At 39.1% G+C, this 24,165-nt stretch overlaps 1 protein-coding gene across 1 annotated transcript; it reads right to left on the reverse strand.

Annotated features, from left to right (window-relative positions):
* Nucleotides 1-1,301: 1,301 nt before the first annotated feature.
* LOC122980712 (vesicle-associated membrane protein-associated protein B/C-like) lies at nucleotides 1,302-24,165 on the reverse strand. The gene is made up of 6 exons (XM_044349001.1): nucleotides 23,851-24,165; nucleotides 16,848-17,000; nucleotides 9,862-9,965; nucleotides 8,166-8,246; nucleotides 5,632-5,811; nucleotides 1,302-4,068 (listed from the first exon to the last, which is right to left on the reverse strand). The coding sequence occupies exons 1-6, from the start codon at nucleotides 23,906-23,908 to the stop codon at nucleotides 3,913-3,915; spliced, it is 732 nt and encodes a 243-aa protein (XP_044204936.1). The 5' UTR covers nucleotides 23,909-24,165; the 3' UTR covers nucleotides 1,302-3,912.

Below are 24,165 nucleotides of genomic sequence, written 5' to 3' on the forward strand. Positions count from 1 at the left end.
TTCTTTTTCTAATGGGCCGTGTGCTGTCCTTACAATATTTTCCTCTGGTAATGAGTCTGGCAAACTAATATGACAAAAAGCAACAAAAACAAAACTGAAATGCCTCTGCTTTCATATACAGTATATATATATATACTGTATATACTAAACTTGCCGGAGAGTATGACAGGGTCCAAGCACTGACACAAGCTAATTTGGAAGCCAAGAGCATTGCTGTACTGGGCTGTAACAGGTGGTTTAAGGCTCACATGCCCTCAGGCAGTGCACACTGCCAGGATGTGATCCAGCATTGGACCACCAGGATCATTGTGTCTTCATGCATCATAAATCTTCTAAGTAACTCATTTTTATCTTGTGTACAAGTGATGACTTGTCAGAGAAGCTTAGGTTTAGATAACTTTACTACTTTTGTTCATGAATGCAACTCAACATGAGATGAATACTAAATATAATAAAATACTAAAAATTAAATGTATGTCCACTATTTATTTATGAAAACATCTCACATTATTAGCCCGCAGCAACTTTTGCAACATTTCAGCCAGATAGATCTCATAAGGCCTTCATTTTTTTTCACCTTCACTTCAAGCTTCTTTACATGCAGTTAGACTAGTTTTCTTCTCTTGCTCAGGCTGCAGAAACAGCCTTTCCTTTGACTGTTGTGAGGCGCACTTCTTCATATTAATAGTTTGTTAATCTTGAGAGCAAATAAGCTGAACGTCTGTAGTAAAGGTTGGCTGCTTTGAGATAAATGCTAATATACACACACACACACACACACACACACACACACACACACACAGCTCAGATCACTCTGCTTACACATTTCACTGCATTGATTGAGCTGTAATGTCAGGCTGCACAATTCTGGTCAAAATGGGAATCACATTTTTTTACATTCAGAATTGAGATCTTGATTTTCCCTCACAACATTCATTTTGAAACTGCAACAATAATTTTATTAATCACTTAATCATTAGTCTTTTTTTAAAAGTAGAATTACCCAAATTCTCTTGCTACAGCTTCTCAAATGTGAATATTTTCTGGTTTGTTTAGTCTTCTGTGATAGTAGACTGTTGATGGGGACATTGGAGGACGTCGCCTTGATCTTTGGGAGACATTGAAGGACATTCTTCACCATTTTATGACATTTTATAAACCAATCAATTAAGTGAGAATATAATCAGCTTAATCGACAACGAAAATAATTACAGTAATTTTTAAAAAAAATGAAAAAACATTCTCATATCAAAAGCCTTGTAGCCTGTGTGTATTGCAGGAAATGACTTCACACCGTTAAGTAGGGGCTTTATTCATTTAATTTATTAAGATGCTACATAGTCCAACCAGGTTGGGTTGTTTTTATACACCAGAGAGACTACTTGACTAGGAATATTAATCTTCTTCTCAGATAGACTTATTTATTTATTTATTTATTTATATACATACAAAACTGTTTCCCGACTGCTTACATTGATCACGGTGATGGTCAGAGACTCCAGGACAGGTCATTGTAGTGTGTTTTACAACCTCGTCTGGATCAGTTAGTATTTACATGTAATTATTATTGTTTGTTTAATCCTACTTGGAGTACCAAATTGGTGGGGTTTACTGCATCTGGGCAGAACAGTGGTAAAGTCAAATTCTTAAATCACATTGAAATATTTATATAGTCTAAAATGTTCTGATACTCCAACCAGGATACGGTGAACAATAAGAATTTTCTGCAAACACTATATGACGCAGGTCTGATAATCCAAGATGGGACTTTAGCTCAGGTCTGCTCTGCCCTCCCTCTAAGTAGCAAGTCATCCTCAAACCAACAACTTTACAGAGATACAGTAGAAACACACGCTCATGTTTATTTTAAATGTCTTACCCATCAGTCAGATCTTTGTCTTCCCACTCCACTTAACATTAAAAGATATCATCATCATCATCATCATCATCATTTTTCTTTCAATTTAGCAAAAGGGAATATACTTCTCCATTTCACTCATTTGGTTATGCATCATTTGTGGATACAGTGGCATAAAAATGTGACCAACTGTGCTCTTCATTGAATAAGTAAATAAGTAGAGTGACTCTCCGCTTTTTAGTCTTCCTCAATATGCAAATTTGGAGATGAAACAATTTGAGAGTATTGTTTTTGACCAAAAATAACCTACGGCTCTGGAACAGTACAATGTCATCATGTGGTCCCTCAAGGCTAAAGCTAAGCTGTATGCACCCCCCCCCCCCCCCCTTTTCACTCGAGAAAAAAAATTAAATAAATGTTGTATGCTGCAGGAAGATCAAAGGAGACACTCTTAACCTTAGTGTATTAAAAAATGAACACAACTTCAAATGCAGTGAGGATATAACATTAATAAGCAACGGATAAATGCTGAACAAACACCAAAACTGAACACAGGCCTGCAGTGGAGTGAAAAAAAAAATAAAAAAAATAAAACAGGCAAGCTCACCAGCAGTGGAGAGCTGGAGCATGCAGCTTAAAACACTCAGTGGATCTCTGACATACATTTGCCCCAATCAAAACAGAATGTCAACAAATGCATGGCTCAGTTGGAAAATATGAGAAAACAAAAAAAGAGCTGGAAAAGACTAAGGTCCCTTTGTTAGGACACTGAAACAGGACCTCGGTGTCGTCAGGGAAACACATAACCGTTTGCCTCTACATGCACCTTCTATTCATTTGTGGGTTCTCGCTGTATGTATGCATGCTTTATGTGTGTATGTGTGTGTGACTGTGTGTGTGTGTGTGTATATATGCAAATGTAATGTATATATATATCTCCATCTTGGCCTGAGAATAACTTGCCCAAACAGGTCACAAGGCAAGGCTTTCATCTGGAGAACACTTAGAGAAATGATCTAATCCTACAAATCTGGAGCTCATTTCAGGTAGCTGCAATATTCTTAAATGCTTTAAACCCTAAACAACAAAATTTATTTAAAATCATAAAAATGCAATAAAACACAAAAAAGAGAGAGAAAAAAAAAAATCAGAAAATGTAGTTGTGCAACCTACAGCCAAATGACATATTATTATCACCATTATAAAAGCAATTAAATTAGATTCAGAAGTCCAAATGCAACACTGTGTGAACGCATGCAATCAAACATCCCCCTCTGACAACTGGGGATGCGGTGAGCACTGAGTGACAGGTGATGGGAATAAGGTAGAGTGAAAAGAAAAAGGACACGAGGAAAGAAAACACCTATGGTATAGTGTTTCATACACTGATCAAGGTTGTTCTACAATCAAAGACACGCCAATTTTACAACGCCTCTGATTGAAGGAGTCAGTTTGATAGCCCTGTGTGTAACCCCGACTGTCTGGATCATCTCTCTGGTACATTCCTTCCTTAAAGGGGGTTTAGCTGGAAGGAACACCTGGATATACTGTACAGTGGGGGGACTACGTATACATATACATAGGCTCTGGCCTCCGTCATTTAGAAAAGAAACAACACTAATAATACACTAAAATGACATTCGCACAATTTGCAAACTGATTCAATCGCAGCAACACTATCTCGCCGGTGTTAGAAAAACCATTGGTCTGAATCACTAGCATTAAATCATGTTTCCATCACCCCCACCCCCCCACCCACAGAACCAGTCATCGGTATACATGAAACTTTGGGAAGAGGGCCAGAATGATTATGTGATGATTACGTAGAGGCAAGACCTGTAACAGTAGGTTTGTTCATAAGATGATGAATATTTTTTTCTTTTTTTTTTTCCTCATACATTACCTTTGAATTTTTTTACATAAATGAGACTGAATCAAAACTAGTACCACCCCCCACCCAGCGGATATGGCATTTCTGATCCAAAATCCCAGATCCCGCGTTTGTTTTCATCCCCCGAAAAGCATGCTGCGGCCGATCCGACTGCGCCCGCGCTCTACAAGACCAACTTGCCCACGATGAGGCCCGCCACAAAGAAGAGCACGATGAGGGCCATCATGCGGGCGCTCAACCCCTCCTCTTTCTTCATGCCAACTGAGGTGTGCTGAGATGACATCACGTTGCTCTTCCTCATCCGCAGACCATCGTCCTCCTGAAAACAGGGTAATAAAAGAGGAAAAAAGTGGAAAGAGGGTAAAAGAAATGATTGAGAGGAGGAGGAGAGGAAGTGTGTGGGAGGAGGACGAGAAAGGGAAAGTTGAAATGAAGAAAATAGAAACAAAAGACGAGGACAACATGGAGAAAAGAAACGGTCAGTTTGTCAATCAGTCAATAACATGAGGCAGTATTTAGTTATTAGCTGAAAGAAATAGGATCTGCTTAAATCTTCATCTGACCCAATCCCCCAAGGACCTCAGAAGGCGCCAGGCTTTAACACATTTCATTTCCCAGCAGCGGGTGGGGGGCTCTCTGTTAGTTTAATCTCAGCCGCAGGAGCAGCCAACAGTCGTTCTGCCTCTGGCAAGAACTTAAAGGGGAGGTGGTGGTGTTTGTCAGGGGTTGGGGGGGGTGGGGTTGGGGGGCTGTGGGCTGTCTGTGCCCGCTTTTTGCGTGTGACACATTTCTAATTGAACCTCAACAAAACCCGATTATAAAAACTTACTTCATTGATCATGGTGATTGATGGCATACTTATTGATTTGCAGAGCTGAAGCCTGAGGTCTGCCACTGATTATGACTATCTAAGCAGTTACTCTCAATGCAAACCTCAATCTTTAATTTACTGTCTCTGTTTAAATACAGCGAAGGGTGGAGGACACACCGCAGCGTCATTTGGAAGCACAACTTTGTGACTCAAATATTCTACCACTTAATAAGCTAATCATCAATCAGCACAAAAATAATCAGGAAACACATATGTGACTCTGGATGTTCGGTGATGTCATCCGCTTTTGATAAGAGGATGTGGGTTTCATTATTCATTCAGTGGACTCTCTTCCCATCTTTGATTTAAGCCTGAAACTAGATTGGTTTTCCGAACTAAACCATGTGTTACAAGATTCAACGTCCTGTGTTGTACGTACTGACTGACCATCAGATGTGATGATTCATAACTTGCATCCAGTACAGTATTTCCCACGTTAATAGTAGTGTTCAAATATGCCCAAGCAATAATGTTTTCAGTGGTTTTTTTGTTACTCATTTCAATATCATGACTTTGAAGTAACTCTATGCAACAACATCTGAGTGCATGTACAGGGTTTTCTGCAGCGTTTTTTAGTAGAGGCACCTGGCCTGACATAAAAATAACAGTGCTTCTGCTGTGTTCAGAGGAAATCATTAAATTCTTTTTATGAAATAAAATATTGGGCTTATTATGCTTTAAGGAAAACAAGCAGTGGTGCTAAATCACACAGCAAAGGGCACATATTTCATGAATGAGGCAATAACTACATTGATGAGATGACGTGCATCAGTATGTGTCTGACTCAACTCAGCGGGTGATTGATCGATCACACCACAATGTCTGCAAAAATTACAGTTAGTTTAAAGTTTGTATTGATCACCTGGGCATGTATCATCAATAGCTTACAGCCCTTATTCTCTGTGAGACGGATACTGCAGTATTATCTATGTATTAAACAATGTTGTCATGGAAAATACTGCAAAATAAAAAAAAATATACTGATTCTGGTTCTTGAGTCATCTCACTCACCCTAATCTGTTTGTTTTCTTCCCGTAGCCTCTGAGCCTCCATCTGCAGCCTCTTACACTCCTCCATGATCTTCTTCACCTCGCCGTCATCAAGGGTGGAGCTCATAGACTTTGGAGGCAGCACGGAGGACTCTGACTTCAGCAAGCTGGACGACATCATCTTGTTGGACTCCATGTCATGCTGTAGAGAGGGTTACAGGGGGACAAGTTATAATGCAATAAGAAGACTGTTGCTGCTATAATGTCTCTGTGGTATTTCTGTGAAAAGCCTGGCACATGGGTAAAAATTTTAAGTTTACATTTGAGGACTTTCAGTCTTTCATATGCAGTATGTATGCACACTCACAGGCGTGCAGACACACAGAGCGTCCTCTCAAGCCTCCTATCTCTACATTCATGGGAGAGTTCACCCAGGGGTGCCTTTCATAAGTGGATCAAGCTGGTTTCTATCAGCATTATATCTGTCTAATGGACTCTGTGGTGCACAGTGCCGACTGGGAGCCATGTGTATGTATCGCACAGCTCATAATGAATTGAAAACAACTACCACAGGTCCTTTTCCCTCCTGCTGTTCATGAAGCCGGTTGAATCAGCTCATATCATGATGAGATAACATCTCTACAGCTGTGTGGGGTCTGAGAAGAATCACAACAATAATAAACTGCATGGGAGAATGAACAAAGTGGCCCTCTGAAGGGCTTCTGATGCCTGAGAGTGTGGTGGCGGGGAGAGAGTCAGAGGAAAGTGGGACAAGATGGACAAAGGGATGAAGAGCGAGAGAATATGAAAAAAAAATGAGATACAGGATAGACAAGATGTAAAGACTGAGGATGAGAAAGAGAGAGGGCAGGTACAGTAGAGCAGTAAACAGGAGGAGTGCTGGAAGACCAGTGAGGATGAAAAAAACAACAAGAACAATAAACATGTCATCCCTCATGAATAATGCAGTACCTCCTTGGGATAAACATGAACAGGTAAACAAGTGTTGTACTTTACAGAAAGAAGCAATAAAAATGCATAAATCTGTCAGTGGTACATTACAAGAAGTATTCACATCCTTTACCTGAGTATAAATGTAAAACCAGAATGTAGAAATACACCGTTACAAGTAAAAATCCTTCATTCAAAGACTTGCTGAGTAAAACTGCAGAAATCAAAATGTAATAAACCAATGAAAAGTAAAAGTACTTGGTACCAGGGCTCCAGACTAACTTTTCCACCTTTTTTTTTTCTTTCTTTTGATACAGCATGGTATTAATCAATGACCGTGTGATCAATGAAGAGTTGACTTAATTTGCACACCCTAGTTTTGCATTGATGTAAAGATTGACAGTGACAGTGAGTAAAAACATGCGGGAGACTCGGCAGCCACACATTTCTCCGTTCTCTGTTTCTCTGTTTAGCGTCTGCAGGTTAGGCTAACCCGTTGTTGCTGACTAAAACTTCACTTTTCCAGCAGTTGGGGAAACAACAGACTTTTCTTGGTCTTGAGATGCTGCAGCATTTATTAACTGACACGCTGTAGTCTGTACTGTACATTTATTGCCAGATTGACAACTTAATGCTAACCTTTTCATCTGCTCCGCTCGCATTCACCTTCACTTTTTTCTGCCGCTCACATTCACTCAACCGCTCGCTCACCTGCTACGCCACATTTTACACACTGCCCTATTCCTTGATAGGAGCTACGCTTTCCAAGAGTTTCCTAGGCAACAACACAGACGTTGAGTCAGGTCTCGGAACAGCGCTGCATAGAGGCTCCCAAACACTGTTGATTTACGAATGAATGGATATTTGGCATTATTTTTGGCATTAAAAAATATTTTTTGGTCTGGCAGGGGTTCTCGTTGGCCTAGTAGCCCGCCAGGCCTGTACTATTATAAGGGAAACATTGGCTTTGTATTTGAATCAGATGATCATGTGTTTTGTGTGTAAAATCTTATTCTGCAAAGTAACTCATAACTATAAATATCAGATAAATGTGGAAAAAACTATAATATTTGCTTCTGAAACTCTGCGGTAGAAGTAAAAAGTAACTTAAAATGAAAATACTCAAGTACAGTTTTGAGGTGCTTGTGTAAATGTACTTAATCACTTTACACCACTGCATTCTGTTATGTTTTGTCATAGATGACACAGAAACAATTAAGAATACATTAAGTGCGTTTCCATCCACCAATTTGAGGTTACGAATCTATCAGGTTTTCCACTTAATTTTGATTGTTTGAGGTTTGACTGGTGCTCTTTTAATTACGTCATCTCACTGCGTTCTCTTCTTCGGCTCAGTTTAATGGCACCCTATTGGAGAATAAGCGCCGTCAAATGTTCTGCATGAGCTCAAGTCCTAATATTTACATAACAGTAGAGGATGGAAACGTACATTAATTTGCATTTTCTTTTACTGATTTGAAGGGAATTTGATTCTGAAAATGCTGAAAGGAAGCAATGAAGTTTCTTCATTAACTTATCTGTAGCGACAACAAAAACATGGTGAGGTGAGGTAAGGAGAGGAGAGGATAAGGAGCGTGTGCCTACCGTCTTTTCGTTCTCCACTGGCATCTCAAAAACACACCTCAGCTTGGAGTCCATTAGCTCCTCGGGTTTAGCCTCCTTCCACTGAAGAGACAGAAGAACAAAAATAAAGAAAAAGAGCATCGACACATTATTACTTTATTTAATCAGTGTAAAAAAAATAAGAAACTTTCTATGTTACATGTTAAGAAATAAAGACAAAGAAAGAAAGAGCAACAAAGAGAGTGTGAGGAGGTGGCTGGTTGCAGATAATGACTCTTCATGGGAGGACAGAGAGCTCAGATATCCCTCCCGTTGTCGCTGAGTTTGAGGCTCAGGCCACTGAGCAGAAACACCACAGAGAGAAAGCAGAGCAACATTCCCATGTTTTATGTTTTATTTTTAATTTGTTAGATCGTGGTGTTTTTTCATCTGTCTGTGTAAAGCCCTTTGGCTTTTTATGGGCCATATAAATAAGTGAATTTAATTCAGATACACTGTTTAGATATCTGTTTTGTGAAATGTTTGAGGACATTCATTTGGGTCATAAAAATAAATAAGTAAAAAATAGATTTCTCTCTTCATGTTTAACAACATGTGTCCTTGATAAACTATGTTTTCTATGGATTTAGAGATACTGAAAGGGAAATTTGAGATAATGACAGTTTCTAGTATATGCATTTTAATCATCAATAAATGTGAGAAGTGTTCACATTAATTGAATTATCTTTCAGAATGTTTTAGTGCCTTTAAGGCTGTAAAAGGGGTAAAATGTAAATTTGGCGAGTCTCCAGTTGTTCAGAGTGGGTGGCAGCATCCCAACGTTAAGAAAAATCCCTAAATAGGCTTGTAATCCCAAAGATGCCATTTTAAATTCCATAACAAATGGAAATTTCTTTTGAGGAAAAGTGACAGTTAAGCTTCCCTTGGCATTAGGTACTCTACGTAAATACAGTTTAAATACTGTATTTGTAACTACTAGGTATGACAATGTATCTGTCAGCATCGTTTTCTCATTAATACTCAGTCAGGCTGTGGTTTCTCTTAGTCAACTTACATTTTTAACATTTTCATGAACAGCCGGACTATTATCAGGGAGATCTGATCTATCCATTGTTCTCTGGCTCCAAATCTCGTGTGAAACAACAATGGACAGACATTGACCACCAGGAAGACTGCAGTCTCCCTGTGTTGTGCTCTTCTTACAACCCCACCTCAAATCTCTGCTTTCAAGTCTAATCTCGGTTACAGTCTCAGGCTTGCACAATAACCCACTGGGGTTCAGGCTCTGCCTCAGCACAGTGTCTCTTTTGTAACCGTCGCTCACGTTGTCTGTGTGTATCACAACATCATACTGAATTCTCAAGATATTTGTTGGCATGTTAATGATGATTTACTGCATATGTGTTGGCAAGTGACTGCAGAGATGACTTTGAGACCACACACAGTGTTTTGACTAAACTCACTGCTCATTGTTTTTTTTTTTTATTGCTTTATGTCAGCACTGCGACACAGGCTCTCATCCTGGCTGGGATTTGCCGGTTGACTGCCTCTCTCCTTACATTTAAATTCAGTGGGTGTGTTTCCTGTCTCATTAAAAGCAGCGTTTATCGTAGTGGCTGTCTGTACGAGAGACTTATGTTACATCTGTGTAAAAATGCGTGTTTGTTTTTAAGCACTGGTGGTGAAAAATGGTTTTAAGAAGATGAGATACACTCACCACGCCCTCCATGTCCGTCATGTCAGGGGGTGCTAGCATGGACTGGACCATGAACTTGTGTTTGCTCTTCTCATTGGGGTCATAGTCAAAAGGCTGAAGCATAACTGAAACACAAAATGACAGTGTCAGCAAAGGTTAAGATCTCAGCATCTTTTGTCTCACCCTGTAGTTTTTTTCGTTAGTCTTATGAAAATACTTTTTAAAAGAAAGCTTAAAAAAAAAAATCACAGCAAAACTTTAGGATATGTCAGATTTTTATTATTATACCTTTCACATACACATACAAGATAAAACTGGGGGGGTCACAATGTAATTAGTGGGACAGTTTTATGGTGATTATCCTACACAGTGAGGTATACAGTTTTTAAATTTGTGGAAAAGAGAGGAGGGATATCAGATTGGCACTTGGTGTCAGCAGATACTCTGAGTTGAAGTATCAGAATTGGTATTGAGAGAGAAAAAGCTGCATCGTTGCTTCTCCAATCACAAACCAAAAAGGCTGAGTTGTGATTAGGAAGGTCTCATGAGGTCAAGTTTGATAAAATTATGATAAAAATCACTACTGATTATAACAGACACGAGGCCACATATTTTAAGATTATTTCCTTTTAGTTAACTGAAAATGATGAGTTCTTGAAAACATGGAGAAATGGGGAGGATAAGTCACAAAGGTTGCACCCCAGAACATTATATGAACAGGAAGTCCCCACATAGAGTTACTACAGTCATTTTGTTTTGTTATGACTCCCTCAGTTCAACTTCCCTTTTTTTCCCCCAAACTCATCCTCGCTTCCCGTCCTCAGGAGCCGCAGGAGAACGTGTCAAACTAAGTATCTTGTTAAAGTGTCTTGTTAGTATCATCCAAACTACAGCAGACAGACGGGAACATGACTTGTGGGTTAAACACAGAAATAAAAAATATGAACACTTATAGAATTCCTTTACTTTCTTTTCGTCAGCAATTTTCCATCTCTCGCTCTTCCTCGACTATTTGTTCACCTCTCGGATTAAAGACGAATTAGTGAGTATCAAATACGCATGTATTTGTCAAATGGTAAACTAGGGGCTCCGTGTCTTCAAGGCTCTGGACTTGCCCCTGCTGCTCGGAAAAAAACGGTGGAGATGATTTATTTCTACGTTTGTGTTACCATGACGGCGAAACACTGACGGATCTACAAATACCCCAGGGGGTAATCTTTTTAACAGCTTCCAACCCTGTTTTTTGTTCTTTCTTAACATTACATATCCCTCTAACAGAAAGCAGGTGTAGCGTTGGAATACTACTTTAACCCATCACCACATCAGTCCACTCAGTCAGTGGTGTGTTATTTGATGTCATTCCAATGACTGAAACGTATTTTAAAGCTGTAACAGTGATTTACAATGATCGCTTTCTTATGTCAGCGTTGGGGTCTGGAAGTGCAGCGGGGATAAAAATGGCTATCAATGGGTGATCTTTTTCTCCTTTTGATAACGGTTTTTTCAATAAGGGCGTAATTTAAAGACGTATTTTGACATCAGTACCAACTACGTCTACAATGCCCTGTGTGATTCTTTGGCTTTTACTAGAAACAAATGACCTCCTAATTTCAAAGCCGGTGTAGCTATCAGGATGGTTTTCATATATGGCACATGCCAATTCTCCCTAGAGTGGAAAACCTCAGAGATGTAGTGCAGCATTACAGCAATCAGGGCAGTTCAATATCGCAAACCAGAAACAGACGGCATGAACAGATTGAGAACGTCCTGTTTCAGTCAGGCCCAATTTGCACGGCAATCTACCTTCGGTCCAAGGGGACAATACTGGAGAATGGAGGCAGGAAAGCATGTAAGTTCTTTGAGGAACACTGCATAACATAAAAAGGCCCTTAGCCAAACACTGAGATGGAAAAAAACAGCTACAGTAAAGGGGAAAAGGTGATTTAAATCATCTTTGATCTACAGCCTTTGAACACACCTTAGCAAAAAGCTACTTCTGCTAATGGGATGATTTATTATTCTTTCTTCACACTGTGCAATCATTTATAAAACTCACAGAGGCTAATTGTAGTCAACATGGTCAAGCAGGATGGTAATCGCCTGCCTGCTTGTTGATGATGAATGGAACCATTAGTGGGGTGAAGAAGGGAGGTAAGAAAACTTTTCCTTTCCTGTCACTAATTAATTGTGTCCCGTCAGACAAGATTCTCACAACATAATTACCAGTAACTATTTACCTTGAAGTGTTTATAGAGATACACCCATTGTTTCTGTTCCTTCATTTTGAACATAACCACGTTCCTATTTTCTCAATATGAAAATACTAAAATTTTCATGATGACCACACATACGCAAAATAATTCTTACAGAGACCGACAGAAGATTCTCAGTAGTCGGGCTGCAACTTACTATTATTTCCGTTATTGATTTATCTGCTATTTCTTTATTAACTGAATAATTGTTTGGGCAAAAAAAATATTGACACATCACAACCTCCTGGAACCCCAAGTTTCATCTTCAAAGGTTTTGTTTTATCTAACCAACATTAAAAAGTCCCCCAAAAATTCAATTTACAATAATATAAAACAGAGAAAAGCAGCAAATCTTCACTTTAAGAGGCTGAAACCAGAGAATGTTTGGCTTTTTTCTTGAGAATTGACTAAAAAAATGAATTAATTATCAGATCAGCTCTATTCTATGTCCAAGGGTTTGACGGTTGACAAAATTAATGGTGATGTACCTTATATTTACATTGTAATACCAAGTATTTCATGTATTATGTCACTCAGCTTTAATAAAAGCACAATATTTGAGATTTCAGTATTAGTCTGACCTATTTAAAGTGGATTCTTAGCAGCACACGGTACAACAAAAATCTGTGTTTGACAATATAAAAAACAATACAGAAAAAACATGTTGTGAGACAAACACAGTGGATGATCACAGCACAGCACTGATACAAGATACAGGGTAACTGTGTAAGCTTTGCTTTAAATGTTACAACAGTATGCAATATGAAGCGAGATATGATATGACACATGATACCATACGGCTCATTGTTACACCTCTATCTATAACAGCAGCCTTTTCACACCGATTCAGAGAGGTATTACTTGTAATAGGTTGCTGCCTGGCCTCTTAGTTCTATGTTACTCAACAGAGAACCCGGTCAAAGATCAGCAAACTTACTGAGACAAAATGGCGTGAGAGCGGGGAACAGTGAAGTCAACCAGAGTTGTTGAGATACAGGCCTGGAGGGAAAACTCACCAAGATCTAAGAGCTAACTCCCATAAAACGTATTCATATTCCAGCCTCTCAGGGTAGCAGGATCTCACACTCATGATTATACTCTCCTGGGTACATCTCATTCAATATAATTCAAAAGTTTAAAAAAAAAAAAAAAAATACTGACTACACAGCAGCGAGTCTATTTCAGGGTGGGAAATAACCCACAAATCACTGGCACATGAATCCATCACTCTTTTCAAGGAATCAGCTAGAGGTCGACTTCTGTTATAAGAATGTAGCTGGTGGGTAAAATATCTAACGTGGCTTGTGAATACTGGAACAGACTGCGTGTGTGGCATATGAACAGAGATGTTTTATTAATATGGACTCAGATGTCGGTTAAGGCCGTAGAGTTCGTTTGTTGTCCTGTCATAACACAGGCACGCTGAAAATTAGTGGAAAGGAAAAGCTAATGAAGCTAATTCAGATAAATGCAACAACAAAAAAAAATTGTTATTTTACATTGTGGTGTGTTATTTTGCTTTCTGCCTCCCTGGGAATGTTAACATGTCCTGAGTATGTCAGACAAAACTTACTGACATATTCCGAGATGAAGCTCAATATTTGTGGACACAAGGAGTTCTGAAACATTCGCGGCACATATTTTTCCACTGGATGCTACATAACACCAATCAAGCTCAGCAACATTCCTGTGGTCAAGGCTACGTTTAATACATATACAGTTACAGCTGGGTTGAGCTTCAAAAGCACTGTGTGTATCCTCAGCTCAGCCAGCAAATGACACATCATGGATTGTAGGTATCCTGTGGCAGACAGCTCCCTCATACCTACTCCAGTGCAAGTGAACGTCTATGCAGCTTTTGTGCTGCTTTTTTAAAAAAGCATGACAATAAAAAAATAACACAAGAAGTTACTTAGAGACTAAAGCTGGATGATACAGACAAAACAGAATAAAACAATACTTCTGCCTAAATACCTCATTAATGTAATTTTGGCAGTGACTATTTGTGCTTTTCAGAATCTCTTTACACACAGGAAAACAAAGTTTTTATTAGCAATGTTGGTACGACAACCAAGCAGTGTTTATTTCACTCAGCTAGAACAGTCTGGTGTGTTCACAGATTTGTATCAGTTAACCGTTATGCAGTTTTTAAAATATATATTACAACATTACTATGGCAAAAGTCAGACAATAATCCTACATCAAAAGTATTTGATGAGTTAAAGGTTCGGCACACACTCAAAAGGTGTTTTCGGTCATTTTGGTTTCAGTCGTTAGACCTGTGGCTCAGGTTTAAGGTGGTCAGAGCTATGCTGGGGATTACATGAGGACACAGGACAAGTAGTAATAAGTAGGCTGCGCTCCATTTGGACATGTCAATCACACAGGGGTAAGAGCGGGGAAACCTGTCTGAATGGAATGCAGGTGCGTAAGAGGCGGCAGGTACGAATCGAATCTCTTATCAGCTGATAATCAAACGGCAGCAGGTAGTGGAGATACTCTGAGAAACTTTAATTTCATCTTTTCACAGCTTTAAAGTGTGGGAGGAGACAGTACAGTGCCTTTGCCGTTTAGATTCAGCCAAAACAAGCCATGTGAAATATGTGTTTGTTAGTATGTATTGTCTACGATGCTGTCGGTAGGTACAGATTATATTTCATTAACTTGCTGCACAGTTGATTCAAGTCGACATAAGCATGTGACCTTTTAACGTGATGACCTGACATGGAGTGGAGGCCATGCCCAACTGGCACAAACCGGTGCTATGCCATTCAGGTTTGGGGCAAAACCACTGATAAAGATGGTCCCGCCCTGCTGGTGAAACCTACAAAGCTAACAGGAGAGTCAGGGAGACGGTGTTCTTGCCCACACGGTCTTGAAAAGAGGTCTGATCTACCAAAATAAGTTAAATCCTCTTTGTAAGCTTACTATGAGCCTTTGACATGAACCTGGGGTTTTCAACAAAATAACGTAATGTGTGTTCAATTTACAAGCACATTTCCTGCAAGATAAGAACCTAAAACTCCTTGTTATCCTGTTAAGTGCACTGCTTTGATTATACAATGCAAGCTTGAATTCTCCCTGAAGACAGATTGGACAGAAAGAGGTTACAGACCTTGCCTATTGGTTTCCAACTACATTCTCAGAAAATCAATCTCCTTAAGGGACTCAAACCTGTGACCTTTCTAAGCCTAATATGGCTGAAAAATGATGACAACTGACAGAGGGGACCGTGCTGATTTGTCGCCCACTGCTGACTGCTGGCCCAAATGACACAGTTTGCAGTTGTTGATACCAGATAGGGTAAGTTGTAAAATGAGTCTGTGGCTGTAAATGGCAGAGGTGGCACAGTCTGGAAACACTACCCTGTACCTGTCTCGCTAAAAGGCTACAACTGGAAATGAGGCCTGCCAGGAAGGACTGCGGTGAGAGGACGGGGGAATACTTGTTAACAACACAGGAGTATCGTGTGTGTTCATATAAAAAGAGCAAATCCCATCAAGATACTAGAGCCGCTCTTGCATATGCTTGTTCTTTTCAAGTAGAGATACAAAAAAAAAAACAAAAAAACTGCTGTAGTGACTACGGCTGCGACTGATGATTGTCATTATCAAATATGTAGTCCATAAAATGTCAACATCAACAACAAATGCCCATCAAACTAAAACCAAAAATGATGCCTTCAAGTGGCTTACTTTGTTTGACCAACAGTCAAAAAATCCAAATGTATACAGAAAAAGGAGCTGTAACCAGCAAATGTTTGGTAATTTAATGGGATAAAAGACTTTAAAGAAGAAAAAATATGAAGATTGTCAAATAAATGTTCTTGTGATCGACTAATCATTTCAGCACTTATAATTTCTCTATATCATGTAAATGAGTATGTAAATATTAATATGCAATATTACTTTTTAAGAAAAGCTGTGATGCAGCTTTTGTTTGTGAGCTGTCCAGCAGTTGATGGTCAGTGCTAGCTTGACTTTTATCTCATCCTTCTTCTCCTCAAAGTGTTTTTCAATGTGTTTAGTCACAGTAGCTCTCAATGGCATAACATACTCGGGCTCAAGGTCCGTATATAAATAATAATATAAATATAAGGTGAATATAAGACGACCACCCCTTTTCCAACAGCTGTTTTTGGAAAAATAACTTTTCTTTTTGAATATAACTTACATCATAGTATAGTTACATACTCACACACTCTTCTACCAGGCTCTTGGAAGCAGTCAAAAATAATTTTTTCCGGCACTTAGCATTTATAAGACTGCCTGTTTGTCTTTAAGAGCTCCTCATCATCTGTCACAGTGGTATTTGGCAGCTTGACATATTATGTTTCTGCAGTAGAGATGTCGGAAGATGCTTTGGACTTGTTTTCACTCGTCATGAATTTATTTCCTCTGTGGCACAAAAACACATTACCCGAGCCTTTAGGGACTCCTGCAGGTTAAATTGGACTAACCAAACACTTTTAGTGCTGACTGACTCTAACACACTCACTATAAACAGACTCTAAGACACTCGCTAGCCTAGCAACATTAATGCTACAAACAACCCATAATGCAACACTCCGTGTACAAGTCGGTTTTACACCGATACTTTATCCATTCAAAAAGAATATCTGATGTTGTGAAGACATAATTGTCTAGCTGTTTGCAGAGTGTGTATGCAAATTAACCTATAGACCAACATGCGTAACCAGTCAAAACTTGCAGGCTACTTAAACTTGGCTCCTACTCTATTCCAATCAGTCATTACCTGAGACGTTGATTGAGGTGCCTGCATCTATGATTCCACTGTTTGGCCGCACACAGTACCGGCGCGGTGCTGTCGTCTTCACCTTGAAACACACATTCCTGTCTGTAGGGTTGGAGAGCTTGAGATTTGTGGTGACCACGTCTGAGAACGGACCTATAAAGAAGGGAGACAACATGAGCGCTTAAAAACTCTGTTTTTGACAGGTCTGTTGTCTTATGTCCTCTAGATACTGCAATTTTAATTTTAATAGAGATAAAGACTGAACAAAAGGATAATCTAAATATGTTGAAGCAAAGAATACAGAAAAGGCAAAGACAAAACTATACAAGTCACAATAAATGGCAACAAATCATAGTTACATCAATTAACACTGTACAGAGATCAGTTAGACTGTTTGCAGGCCTAATGTTTGGATAACATATGTACAAAGGCTGATGTGTGGAAACTGTAATTATTGTGTTGTAATATATTGTACCATGAATATTGAAACACTGTCACAGTAGAGGACCAAGTTTCGGGTTCAAAATTTACAATATTCAACACTGATTATACCAAAACACACCATTATACTGTATATAGACAGTAGAAACTAGCCAATTGGAGCTTATTAAAACCATGGGAATGGTAAAATAAATTAAATACCAGCGGGTTAAGCCTATTAAAAAAATTCAATATGTAGCTAACACATTTAAATGTGGTCTATCAAAGTTTAACTGGATGTGACTTCAATTATAACAAACTCAGTTTACTTCCCACAACTTCGACCATCTGCCACATATTTTCTTTATTTGACCTGACATTTGGATAAACATGCTTTTTCAGCCAATTCAACTAATGCAGGTTTTTAATATGTTTGACTGAGAGGTGCACTCAACATAAATAAATACAGTTTGTTTCTCACATTAAAATCCAAAATATTGCCATCTCAGTAACCCACATTGTTGACGTTGGACTATTTTTGAGTATCAAAGCACTATTCTTTGCATTATGACCCGTCAAAAATGCAAACTAAACCATCCTTTTTCAACTTACTTTACCTTCTGCATCAATAACTACTACTGACATCTACTCTGTCCTCTTTATTGAAAAAAAAAACTATTCTAGTATCAATTTAGCAAAACCTTTAAAGAGTAAACTGTGTGTGTACAAATCCATAAACCACCTGCTTCTACTACTGCATGATCATAATAGCTGATGCAGTTACGCTTCAACTAATTACAGCAATCATTGTTGATGCAGACCACATCTCTGAGGCTCTTGCAAGGCCGGATGCATTAAGCTGCTCAGGTTTGTCAATAATGCAGAAAAACTACCAACAAAAGCCGAAGCAAAATACAGCCAGTCTGCCAGATCTAAAAGGTATGCGAAGGTTAAGTGACAGTACTAGATGCGTGTTTTTATAGGGCGAGTTGACTCATAAACCTTTTTAGATTCATCAACCGTTTCAACCTTTGCTTCTGTTTTTTTCTTTGCATATATATATATATATATATATATATATATAAATAAATGACTTGCATTGTAACTTTCAAGAAAACTGGCTAATTTTGTCTCGTTCAAATCTTTCCCTGACCCTGGTCTATGTTTGGACACATTTATCCTCCAGTCTTCACTTTTATTTGAAAGCCTTGAAGCCTCAGTGGACGGCAGCTCTGTCCAATTTGTCCCTAATAGTTTCTGTTGGTTTTGAAATTATATGGTGGTCAAGGTAATGCTGAGAAAGTAAAGAGAAATGAGGACACGAAGGACAGGAAAGGTGGGGGAGGCATGGGAATAACCGGCAAGTTCGCAGGGCTGTGTCATATCATATTACTATTGATAACCATAATGCAGGAGTTCTCAAACTTAAAACAATGTAAGACAAATGGGAAATGCATATTTGTTGGTAATTTACTGTCTGGGGCCCAGTTTATACATGTCAATAATTTGTACAGAGTATACCTACAGTGGGAGCTCACTACCTAGATGAGGGAAAATCAGTAAGCAGAGTTATGTTTTTTAGATCAGACAGAAACCTCGACTTAACTGCAAATCCATTACAATCTCCTCAAGGACTTCTGCTAAGTTTATTAAACCAATTGTGCAAATCCCTGTACTCCCTTCAGCCTAAGCCGTACTCAAAAAAACAAAAAAAAACATCTCATCTGAGAAGTTAATAATGTAATAACAAAATGGCAATTCAGTCTGAATATCAGGCACAATTTCTGGGCTGAAAATGAATCAGTCCCATAATGTTTGTAATTAGAGTCCATTTTCACGACAGGTGGATTTAGATTAGCCTAATGATCAGACTAAAGCGCCATTTCATTTCACTTGCTTATTCATTCGTCAGCCGTTTGGGAAGAAGTGTTATTTTTCCCACACTTCAAAAACTTTTAACTGCTCCTAGCACTTACTGCTTCGTCCGTGGAGACTGAAAATTATGTTTACTGGATGGCAATCAGCAGGGACTGACACAGCCATCCAGTAAACATAATTTTCAGTCTGCACGGACGAAGCAGTGAGTGCTAGGAGCAGTTAAAGGTTTTTCAACTTAATTCAAGAGATACGCCGATTTATGAGACTTACAATCTGTACGGCTTTGTCAGATGTAATCCATCCATGTCGCCATTTTGGGGCAATTTTTCTGTTATCTTTCTGGTTCTGGCACAGGAAGATGACGTTCCAATTCAAAGCTCTAAATGGTTTGGTTGTTTTTTCCCCAACCGGGGAAACAGCCATCAGTGAGCACAACACCAGATCTACTGGAATTGTAGACCAAATCAAAGATGTGGGCAGTGATTTAAGGGTCTGGCACCAGGCTACATTCAGATGGCTATTTTTTATAAGCATAGTTATTGCAGTCACATTCAATACCCACCACAAGAGCAAGCAGCACCTCACCCTTTGATTCATCCTAAAATGACGAATGAGGTCAATGAATTTCCACTTTGATGCAAGGATTTCTTTTCTTTTACTGGTAATGGCATTAACAGAAAAGCAAATCTGTTGGATATGAGGGCTCTTGCATGACTACAATAAAAATCCAAATCCAACAAATCCCACTGTAAGTATCACCTAAGCAGGGCTTCACAAAACCACATTAACGTATTCCTGTTATTTCTGGCGACAGTTTCTTTTTGAGACTGTTGCCAGAAAATTGACAGAAAACTCCAGAGGCTGCATAGCAAAACCGTAGATAGCTAACTGGCCAGCGTTAGTCACCTCTGTGTTCATGTACCTCTAGTGAGAGCAGAGCCAATTCTTGGTCAAGTGAGGGATAACGACGAATGAATGTACAGTATGACTTCCCAAACCTAGCAAATACAGTGCCAGTACCACACATTTTACGTCGGTCAGACTTACGGGAACCAAGTTTCATTTTGGAACTTTATAGAATCATTAAACATCATATAAAACAAATATTACATCATTAACAAATTATTATATCTCTATGAAGTTCCAATGTTTTTTGTAACTTTGTGGCTGCATTAAGAGCTTTTAATATCATGCACATCATAGTTGGTGACCCGCTAATAAATTAGTGGACAATCTATATAGGCTGGTTTGGGTTTTGAAACACTGGTGGTCTGGTGATGTTTTTCAAGCTGCTGAAACAGAGAAAATATTCTTAGGAAAAGCACAACTCATGACTTCTTACCCAACAGGTCAAAAAAAGTGTTGACAGCATTTTTTTGACCAAATTCCAGTTATCCAACATTTTATTCTAGAAGTTTTCCAATAAAATAACAAATTAGGCCTCTACAGAGAAGCTGTAACAGTGGTGAAGACATTTGCAGTTGAGAGAGGCAGACTCACTGTGCAAGAAAACATGGAGCTATTTCAGAATTAGCACATACACCAGATTCAAGATAAAGTTTCAGCTCAGCAAACATCCAGAGCAACTGACACTTCCCTTCCCCGTTGAGCAAAGACAGAGAGGAAATTCAGACCCTCACAAGCTTGGCTTGACATCTAAAGGTTTTTAAATGAAAAGGACTCACGCCACAGACTACCGTACACCTGATCTACTACTTCCTGAAAGTTTTTTGGGATTGCATCCAACTCACGAGAACCACCAACAGCAGTTATAAACTATTATATGAAGAGCTGATATTTAAAGCTGTCTTTCTAGGTTATATTTTATGAATAGCAGATAAAAAAAATGGGGAGCTGAGTGTGTTTTTGTAAAGATTATTTAATATTGCCCCTGACGAAGATTAAAATGAATTAAAATTGAGAAACGCACATTTCTCATTTCACATTTGAGAGAATTTCCTAGTGACAGACCTCCTTTCTATTTCCTGATGTTTCACACTGAATTCCTACATATTACTTTGGGGCCTGAGTACTGGCATGTGATTTGTGGTATTGTGTAGTATACTCAGTATGCACATAGTTCCTTCTGTCTGGTTAACACTAGCGCATTTATCATCTGATTAGACTCTTTATAAACTACTTAAAATACTTTTTTCAGATTGGTTGCGATGTGTCTGTTTAAATCATTTCACCAGTCAGTTACACTTTCACTACAGTTCTAAACTAACGCACAAGGTATATTAAACTCCAGGTAACCATAGCAACAGTGCTCCAGCTAAATGCTAAGGTACCAATTAAAAGGATGAAGTTCCTGCTGGAAAGTATTGCCTATCGCCTATAGCCAAAGCTTGATACAGCTTATTCTTCAGTGCCACAGTTGTCCTAAAGCTATATTAAATATATAAATGAGCCGCATCGTTACATTGGGTGACATGATGCTTTATTATCATCATGTTTCTTTTGAGTCAGTCCCACATACACCATTCTGATACTGTAAATGCTCACAAATGCGCAAAATGTGTATTAATCTGTGAAGTACGATATATGAAAAAGGGTTAAACTGACTATAAACAAGTTGTAAAAATGAATGATGATTTGAACACAACCTCTCTTGTTGCCTGTGGCCCTGATGCAAGCACTAAAACACACTCTGAGGTATCTCACAGGAGTGGAAAATAGAAAATAACAGACTCGATGGAGGAAATGGCATTGTGGCATTCTTCTGACTCTGCTTTGTCCATTACTTCCATATATCAGGAGACTTCCTTGTATATTATAGCCCACATACATTTTACGGGCTCACAGTGGACTATGACACTGTGAGCCTGTGTCTGATACAACTCAAGACAATTCATTACTATCTACAACACACAGGTGATTCAAACATAACACCTTAATATAATGAATATAGTTATATTATATTATACTATTACACTGTAATCATAGTAAATACCACAATTTAGCAAGGTAAAGCCTTAGGTGCACATTTGAGCGCTGAATGCACAGTACTATCATACTTTAAACAGACAGTTCACCTTAAAGGACATGTTCACAATTTGTCTAGTCTGTCCTAAAACAATATTCAGGTCCCCAAATGAACACTGACACATGTTTTATCACTGTAATCATTGCTCCTATTCATACTGGCCATTAAGAGATCCATTCTTAATGCACTTTCCCATGTTCCCATTCAGTTAAATGAGAAAGTGTGTCCAAACTTTTGACTGGTACTGTAAGTGATGGAGTACAACATCCACGGACCTTAATTTGTGCAAAAATTAATTTAAAGTTTCTTTGAAGCTAATATGAAGCTTTAGCTGTCCAAATTAGTCAGATAAATTCAATATCTTCCTAAGCTTCTGTCTTTTTAATGCCAAATTCCTTCTTCTTGTTACCATCATTCCACAGCAGCTGAACAGGAAAACACTGTCCTTCGAGACACAAAGAGGGAAATTTTTACTAAAAACTGTGACTGTGGAACATATCTCCTTGATTTGACTGACTCAGACTGCTGAAGCCTCATATTATCTTTGGATGAACTTTTGAATAGATGACTGTGGATTTTGTCCTTCATCGCTTACATTGTAAGCGCATTTGGAGGGGATCTCATAATGATCAGTATGAACACACTATATGAACATGTTCACAGGGGCAGATGACTATAGTTGAGGAGTTGTGAACCTATCTTTTAAAACACAATATGATCGACTTGTCATCTTATCCATAATATGATCTATCAAATCAGTTTTGCTGTGAATCAATGAGGTCTGGAGCTGTAGCTCATCCCATTACAATAAAACTAGTGGCTTTTGTGGCAAATAGCGGCATATTTTTGAATTGCTACTGGTTTCTTTAAGTGTAATTGTTCTTAAAGTATTAATAAACCAACAACACTGGCAACACTGACTCTGTCTGAGACCTACAGATGATATCAACAAACATTACTCCAGATTAGAGGAAAAGTTTGACTGCATATTGACTCCAACTGTCCTAAAAAACAGATGAAAATAATATCAAATACTTTAGCTTCTTACCCCTGAGTACAAAAAGCAATATTTCAAATTGTGGCAGAACCACTGTAATCTGTTGCAAAACAGACACAATAATACCATATGTGTTTATGTAACATTATTTGGGCCTAAAGCAACGTGACATCTTGCAGCCCAATGCCGAAATTCAATGAAATGTCTATTAACGACAGTAAAGCCTAAGCGATGAGGACGGTGGGTATGTTGATGACATGCAGCAGAGGTTGCACAGATATTCCGTCCTGTGAGCTGTCAAGTTATTAAATGACAGCTGGCTGGCCAACAGAGCGAGACAGCCAATCAGAGAGCGAGCTAATGTTAGCTAGCTACACCTGCTAAGGATGTTGCAGCTTGTGTGCAATGAGCAAGGTTGCAGTTTAGAAGCCAATTATGTTTGCCGCATATCCAATGTGACTGCTATTACTTAGAGGACGTATGTTTCGTGTGTTGCACTCTGGAAACTAGCTTTGGAGGCAGTTGCTGCAGGAGAAATGTGTGGCAGGGCCTGGCTAACGTTAGCTTAGCCGTCAGAAGCTAATCCAGTTAGCTAACTGCCGAGCTGTCGGTTGACCTGCCGTCGAGGGCAATATTGTAAAAATGCGTACAGCAGCTTAGTAACCCCCCCTCCTCTTAACCCTAACCCTGCTGGCAGAGGCAGCCCCTCTCTCCCCTCTTACCTCTGAATTTGAGTTCGTGCTGAGGCTCCAAGAGCAGAACCTGTTCCGGCCTGGCCATATCCCAACAGCTGGAGCGGGGTTATCGCGCTGCAACCAGTCCCTGTCGGTCAAGCCCCGTGTTAGGATGTTGTTGAGTGCTGCAGCGTCAATAGAGTTTGTTTTTAACAACGTGTTGGCTGCAGATATCCTGTAGCCCCGGTTCACTTAGTGCTACTCGAGCTACTAACGGCTGTTGTGATGCAGCAGGAAGGGAGTGAGAGGCAGACTGGTGACGTCACTGCCTCTGCATAGCCACCCAGCGGGGAGGGTGGCAGG

This window comes from Thunnus albacares, chromosome 4, assembly GCF_914725855.1.
Source record: "Thunnus albacares chromosome 4, fThuAlb1.1, whole genome shotgun sequence".
Lineage (NCBI taxonomy): Eukaryota > Metazoa > Chordata > Actinopteri > Scombriformes > Scombridae > Thunnus > Thunnus albacares.